Below are 8,253 nucleotides of genomic sequence, written 5' to 3' on the forward strand. Positions count from 1 at the left end.
ATTATATTATATTATATTATATTATATTATATTATATTATATTATATATTATGCATATATTAGGAGCTCTTTCTTTCTTTTTTCTCAACATTTCAGAAACCTGTGTCAGGGAGAGGGGGAGGATGCAGCAAATGAGTAGCAATGAGAAAACCTGTTTATAACAAGCAGGTTACTGAACAAACATAAATTATCTGTTCTTCTAGATTAAACGACTGTATCTTTAATTTAAGTGAAGACCACATACCCCAACCCTTGCCACAGGTACCAAACTAGGAAATATCTAAACTATACATATTTAAATGTAATATGAAGTACATCATAAGTGAGATGGACTCTGTGGTTTATGGGGGAACAGCTCATTTACATACCAAAGGATCTCTCAGAATCGTAAATTCCATGTGCTTTTGACAGCTTGACTTCAGGCACAGAGATGTGGAGATGTTTGATGTTTATAGAGCATAACTTGTACAGAGAGAAGCAGGACTTTATTCATTACACATTTGCCAAGGATATTCTTTTTAACTTCCTTTGAAGATGGAAAATACTATCTTTTTGGACCAGAAAGTTCATCTATCTCTGTTTAACCCTCACTCGGGGCAATACATGTTCATGTGACACCCAAATAAGCCCTTCCTATCAGAAATTATTCATGGCGCTCTGATTTTTCAGAGAAAATGGGAATTAAGGAAAGCAAAATTTAACTTTGCTAGATTTTCCTAGAACTTTGAGTTCAACAGAAACTGAACTCCATAAGCTTGGAAGTATTGTATTATGTTAATGCATGATTTTCAGATGAAGGTTTTTCCCTAATTTGTTCTTTTTAAATGTGTTACTTTAAATAATCTGCATTTTAAAAATATATTGAACATTTCTCCAAAGGGTTTCTTTTTATTTGATGGAAGAAAAAAATAATGATTTCAACTCCATAACTGTAAAACCAAAAGCTTAACTGGAAAATCTTAACCATCTATGTATGCATTCTCTTTTCAAATCGATATATTCAACCCAAAGGTCAATATAGACCACTTTAAAATTGCTTACTTGCACTGTTTTATGTTTCTCTCATATTAAATATTGTTAACTGATTAAAAATTAATGCAAACAGGCTTGAAGGCTTTAAGTCTCTAAGGATTCCTAAGCCCTTAGAATAATAGCTGAATAGGCTCAATTCATTTTTGCATTGTAAAAGCACGGTTTTTAAATTATAGTCACAATGATCACCAAAAACAAAATTTTAAGCTTTTAAGCTGACAAGCAGAACATCTTCCATGAGCACTGTGTTCTTAAAATGTGGTAAAAAAAAAAAAAAAAGAATCACTATTACAAATAATAACAAAAGCTGCAACAAAAAGCTTCTTAATGGAACCCAGCAAAGGTTGATACTAAAAAGATGCATTTCTGTTCACTTTCACTATAGATTTTGCAGCATGGATGCTTTGCACAATTTTTAAATGTACACATAACATAATTTGCCAAGAAGCATGATCTTGTAAAAAGTTGAAAACATTCTTCTGGCCTCTTATGAGGCTCCTCATCCCAACCCCACCCCCACACTCCACCTCCCATCCCACCCCCGCCCCAGATAACTATGGTTAAGTAATGGAGCTGGTGTTCCAACCTGGATATCTGACCTAAACTCCACATGCTTTGTACTCCATCATGCTGCCTTTAATTATTTTAATGCTGCCTTCTTTCAGTGCTACACTACCTTTTCTCTCTGATTTTCAATGAATTATGTCACCCACCTGCTTTTCACAATCTTCTCTTTTTCTAAATTCAACTTGAGCAGGAAAGAAGATTGAGAAGTTTTAGAATCAGACTGATCAGATTTCTGTGATATCTGCCTCTTAGCCTTTCAGAGTTTCTGTGATATTTTAAAAAGATATTCATAAAAGACTTGGTCCTTAATGCCCTGTCAATAAATATGATGTTCCTGACCATAGCATTTTTTAGAACTATTTTTCCTTGCCTCATATTGACTTCTTAGGTTTTTAATTTCTTTTCAGGTTTTCACACGGACCATCTCAAAAAATGATGTTACTAATTAAGATGTCTAATTGATGTCACTAATACTTTTGAGAAATGAAATAAAACTAACCTCCAAATCCCCACATTATAACATATTTTTTAAAAATATCATTATTTCCTTTTCTGCTGTTACAAATGTCATGCACATTTCTGGACCCCACTGTCTAATACAAGTATATTTGGTTTCCATTTCAATAACAGACTGCTAATTTAGACAGTAATTTGCACTTACAAATAAATTTGATGGTCAGTGGATTCACTGACCCATATATATTACAAAAAGTAAATTTTTACTAAAAACATCAACTCTGTTCTTTATTTTTTACCTAGCTTTTTATTAAGGAAAGGCTTGAATATTCACAAAAGTAGACAGAATATTGTAACAAAACCCGTGTACCCATCATCAGTCCCAGTATAACCAAGTCTTGGCCAGTCCGATGTCACATACACCTCATTGATACTCCTCTCTGGTATATTATTTAGAAGCAAGTTTCAAACATTGTATCATCTCATCCATATATATTTGAGTATGTATCTCCAAATTATATAAGTAGCTTTAAAACATAGCCACAATATGGTCACCCCACTAAAGATAAAGTAATTCATTAATATCATCCGACATTCAAAATATGTCAAATTTTCAATTATTTCATTGGAATTTTTAAGGTTGTCTGAATCAGGATCTATTAATTTTACACATTATGATGGGTAACATTTCTTTCTATCTATAGGTTTCCTTGGCATCTCTTTTTGTTTCCAATAACTTCTTTGAAGGAACTGGGTTGTTTATATCATAAAGGTTCCCATAGCCTGCCTGGATTTTGCTGATTGCATGCTATGGTATAGTTTTTAACATATTCTTCATCCACCTATTTCTTGAAAATTGCAGACTGTGTTTTTTTCATTGTTTTTCTTTTATTTCTACTTATGTATTTTTCTTTTTTTTTTGTTTTTTGTTTTTGAATCAGAAGAGTTAGTTCTAGCTATCATTTTAATGGTTGGTTAGGCTTTGAGTTATATTTTGCCAAGAGTTTGCCTTTTTGTGGCTTCTAGACTTTTATCTATGGGTTTTCACTTTGTCCCCGAGTGCTACATAATAAAAAAACCTGATCTTCTCCTTAAACAACCTATGCACAAGTCTTTTCATTTAACTGTGCCTCTTACAATCATGGTCCTTCTCCAAATATATTGTCTTGTCAATATCAATTTTTAAAATGTGCTCGTGGAACTAAAAATGATATTCTAGATGTGGGGTATTGCTTTTCTTGAACAGGAGAACATAATTTGGAAGTGATTAGGGCTTGAACCTAGTACTTCCTCCTCCTCCCAACCCAAGTCATCTCGACTTGGGCCAGAATAGCCACTCAGTTTTAGCAAGATAGACAGAAATACGTAGGCTGGATCTTCTCCTTCTCTTAATTTCACCATCTGTTGCTCTAGGTGACATAACTTGTGTGCATAGTTAATTAGTCTGGCTGTGAATCTTCCATCTTTTTTCTTGAGAGCAACAATGGGAGCTCATGTGCTTTACAGTCTGTTGAAACAGTCTGTTGAAACACTGCATTGTGTAAAATAAATTACGATTTTTGCTCTACATTTTGGATATCAAATCCTTCCACAGGTCTGTTGCAGAAGCAGTAAAACACGGTTGAGCTAAGAGTGAGGAAACAATCCCATATATGGTATAATAAACCTTCTCTTGAATCCTGAAGTTATATAATAGTTTAGAAGTTAGGAGTTTAGAAGTTTGACCTAATTTTTTTTTAATTACCCTTAACTAAGTTTTCTAGTAAATTACCAGTTAATTATATATAAGATCTTTACCAACTTGAATCTATTATGTAGAGATTTGTACTTCCCTCTATTTTGGAGATCCTTGGACCGAGAGAACACAGTTACATAGATGTTACTGTAAAGCATAATTTGACTGTATGTTAGTTACCGTGGCAATTTGAAAAAATTACAAATTTTATCAGCTTTTAAAAAAGTCTCTATCGTTTCAACCAAGCTATTAAGAATTAACTATAGTTTAAAAAAATTAACTACCAAAATTACTCCAAAGGTATTTTTGCATAGTGCTGTATGCTGTCAAATGCAAGTTCACATGAAACTCATAAGGGGAGCTAACTTTGGCACTTGTCTAGAAATAACCTCTGGAAAGAAGGTAGAAGGCTATTTATAGTCCTAAACCCTAGCACTCTTTGAATTTGATCCAGTCTGTGGCCTGATCCAACTTACTCAATCTAGCATGGGCCAAATCAGAACAGTGGCCTAGGGTAGGCCCCTGTCAGCCTCTGAAGGAACAGCAGGCTAACTACTGGTCTCACACAGCAAGGAGAAGTAGTCAACGTGACTCAGATAGAGATCTGGATGTGAATCTTAGCTCTACCGTATACAGCTGTGTGAATTCATGGCAAATCCCTAACCTCTCTAAATTTCAAGTTCCTATTCTATAAATAGCAATGATAAAAGTATCTATATAACATATAGATCATATAACAAACTTCATACAGTGCTTGACATTTAATGTCTTCTCAATATGTGAATTGTTATTATTACTATTTTTTAGATTTCTTTTTTATTATTATGTTCAATTAGCCAATATATAGTACATCATTAGTTTTTGGTGTGAACTGTTATGATAATTGTCATTATAATTATCTTTATAAATTCATCGTGGCCAGAATCAAAGATATTATTTCTCTAAAATCCTTTGGCTTCCAACTTGGTCCTAGTTCTACTTCATCTATGGCTCTGTACCTGAAACACAATTCCATATTTAGCATTACTTCCTTTGTTCTGTTAGATGAAGTAGTCAGGCTTGGAACATGCACTGGTAATCTATGTAAAGAACTTGGTAAGGTTTATCGATGTGTCCTGCGGTTATAGTTGAATAAGCACTGAGAGAAGCCACAGGAGATATGAATTATATCTTCAGACTTCCTCTAATATCAATGACCATGGGGGAGTCATTTAATCTGTATCAGCCTCAGTTTTCCAACAGTGGAGGTCAGGACAGTAGACAAGAACTCTCTAAGAGGCTACTCTAGCTCTACCTTTCATAATTGCTGTACAGCGTTTGCTTACGTTGTGATAAATGGATGGGAAGAGTCATCAGTAGATGTCACAGTCTACTGATGTAGTACTTACATTTTCGTAATGTGCCCCAAAGTGGTGGCAAAAGAAATACAGCAGATGAGAGGAAAGACTATTCCAGGCTAAGGGAATAACATGTACCTAAGTTCTGTACAAAAGCATACCCCTTACAAAAGACTAAAAGAAGACTATTGAGGCTGGGACACAAAAAAGTGAGAATCATGAAGACAAAATGAAAAGTGTGTAGGAGAGAAGTGTGCCAGAAGCTCTGGATAACCCCAGAGAATGACTGAGGTGCTAACCTTAAAAATTCAGCTCTTAGTTGGCAGTCTAATTTTCATCTGAGAAATATGATTAATAAATCATTCCCGAAAAGGAAAAAAGTACATAATTGATGTTCAGATGACATAGATCCTATGAACTGCAAAGGCCAAGGAGCAGGAAATGACCCTCACTAGCTGGTGTTTTTTACCCTTTATTACTAATTCAATGATTTTTATGGGAGATTCCAAGAGGTCTTGTGAGAATCCTTTAGATACTCCACGGGGACAAGATAGAAACAAAAATTCTATTTCATAATCAAGAATTCTCCTGTAAAAAAATTTTATGAATCAAGTACCAAGTTCTACAGAGAATAATCCACAAGCAAACCAAACATGATTTGGTTGTGACCTCCTGAATCGGCTGGATGCCCACACCCAGTCCACAGGGAGGGAAACACATTCATAGGTATCTTACTAACTTGTGCGGGGCTAAGCAAGCAACTGTTAAAGATAGCTCTCTTTAAGACAAACTAAAGACCACATGACACAGAATATCTAAGGAATAGGAAAAAATGCTATTTATATTTAGTTAGCAAATTCTGAACTAAAATTGGTAAAGACTAAACCTGATATCCTCTTACAGAAAAGAAATAACACAAACTAGATCTAAGGGAGCTGGCTTCTAATCTTGGCAATGCCATAGTCTTGAGCAAGTCACCGAACATCTGAGTTACAGTTTCTATTTCTGCAAAATGGAGGTAATAATGCTGGCTTAACTGAATTCTATGAGGTTTAAATAAGGAAATAGCACAAAGTCCTGAGCAAAATACCTGATACACAGAAACCTCTCAGTAATTGTTTTTATCAGTTTGGGGTGCCAGACTAAATTTCTCAGTGGAAGGTACAAGTAAGACATTTCTCCTTATAAATATTGACTGAAAATCTCCAACTCCGAAATCACTGTGTGTCCATACTAGCATCTATGCAAAGAGCCAAAACCACATGTTCTGTTTTTCAGTTGTCTAATTAAAAACAGCATTCAACTTGGAAGCTGATGAGAGCACCACCTGTCTGATTTTCTTATAGCTGTCAGAAGCAAATTTTAGATCCACCTCCCAGATTTTTACCTCACTAGAACTGGATTGTGTCTGGATTCAAAATGCTTTAGTTGTTTAAAGGGTCCTTTCATTCTAAGAAATATACATATATTTTTATATTTACATATATTTTACATATTTATATATAGATGAAACAATTGCTACCATGATCAAATAATAAAAAAATGTTTTAGTTATGGCATAAACCTTTTCAGAGGAAGCACTGAAACAAAATATTTACTTTAATAGAAAGATAGAGTTCATCATATAGAGGTAAAAGAGACATGGGGTGTGTGAAAAGAATCAGAATTCAAATTGCTTCATTTTAAAATCATATTGATCTACATTTTGTGGATTTCTAACTTTGTCTCTGTATATCTACCAATAGTAAAATATATACAAATTTTGTGGGAGCACTTACATCTTAAATCTTACGTATGTGTGTATGCATATTTATACACTTAAGTTAGAAAGGAAAAACAAATTTAAGATCTCCATTTTAAAAGATCATAAAGCAAAAATGCTCAAAATATTTTTTCTACATTCAAACATTAAATGCAACATTTTAAGTTCATTGTGGTCTCTATCCTTGCAAGTCTTGTAATTTTTGCAAGGTAAGATATCAGCGGTTATGTTACATGACCATAGCTATTTATAGAGGTGTGGGTGACAACTGGTACCTACTGGGGCCTTTGGCATAGCAGAGAAGAGTTTCCCCATGCAAAATGCAGAGAAACCCCTTCTCTCCCCCAACACACAGATCTATAGCCTCTCCACTCCCAAATCCACCTCTCCAATCCCGTATAGAATCATTGATCAAGACAAGTATCTAAAAGCAACATTTAAGTTGACAACTTGACTGTCAATGTCACTGTCGATTTCCACCTTTTTTTTCCTATTGGTACTATTGGAAAATGGTAGCAGTACCTTCAGCAGTGATCTCAGTCATGGTGGTTGGAGAATGGAAAAAGCAGGCGAAAAGTTCCGGTCAAGTGGCACTTTGCAGAATACTTTAGAATTCGAGAACTCTGATAGGGGGCTCTGTGTGAAAAACGTGAAGGCTCTTCGTTTTCCTGGCTGTTTCTGCTGCCCTTTTGTTGTCCTGTTGAACTTCGTCTCTTTTCTGCAGAGTTCTCCCCCTGGAAACAACCTGAGCCTTTTCCAAGCTGTGCTTGTGGCTCAGGCAGAAGTATCAGCTTCGAACAAAAATAGCCTCATCTCCCTAGGACTCTTCAGCACTTTTTGGGGGGGGGGCACTCTAGGGGAACACACACACACACACACACACACACACCAGCTCTCCAGCCCCAAAGAAAGATAGGGAAAACAACAACAACAACAACAAAATAACTAAAAGTACTGTCTAAGCCCCCACAGTTTCCTTAAGATAATTATAGATCTTGGGGTCTATGTCAGAAAACATGAAATAAAGAGTCGAAAGTAATCTTATCTGTGATAGCTCAGATTTATTCTTAGTGTCCTTAATGCTCAGAACATTCTTCTTCCCTTATTTGGTGTGGGGAGGGTCCTGTCATGTCTACCAGAGGCAAAGGGGAGGGTAGTCTTCAGTCATTTTCTCCAGGTTGATTCCCTATTGGTCTAAATTCACTTAGCAAGTGTAGTTATTTATATAGGGCCATGACTTAAAGTTGCCACTATTAAATCCTGAGGCTTCCTTGTAGGGGATTAAGATTTTCCAAACACTGGCCAGTAAGAAATATGTAATGTGAAGTTATAGTGACACTTGAGAACTGATGAATTCCTAGATC

The 8,253-nt window shown here is 35.2% G+C and overlaps 1 protein-coding gene across 1 annotated transcript in view; it reads right to left on the reverse strand.

Moving 5' to 3' along the window:
* The window catches only part of TRDN (triadin), a 386,087-nt gene extending 378,160 nt beyond the window's left edge, over positions 1 to 7,927 (reverse strand). The window contains exon 1 of the mRNA XM_034990493.1: positions 7,412 to 7,927. Within this exon, the coding sequence (XP_034846384.1) occupies positions 7,412 to 7,433 (22 nt within the window). The 5' untranslated portion in view covers positions 7,434 to 7,927. The remainder of the gene's footprint in view (positions 1 to 7,411) is intronic.
* Positions 7,928 to 8,253: the final 326 nt, after the last annotated feature.

This window comes from Mirounga leonina, unplaced genomic scaffold (genome assembly GCF_011800145.1).
Source record: "Mirounga leonina isolate KUSES-001 unplaced genomic scaffold, KU_Mleo_1.0 Mir_53, whole genome shotgun sequence".
Classification (NCBI taxonomy): domain Eukaryota; kingdom Metazoa; phylum Chordata; class Mammalia; order Carnivora; family Phocidae; genus Mirounga; species Mirounga leonina.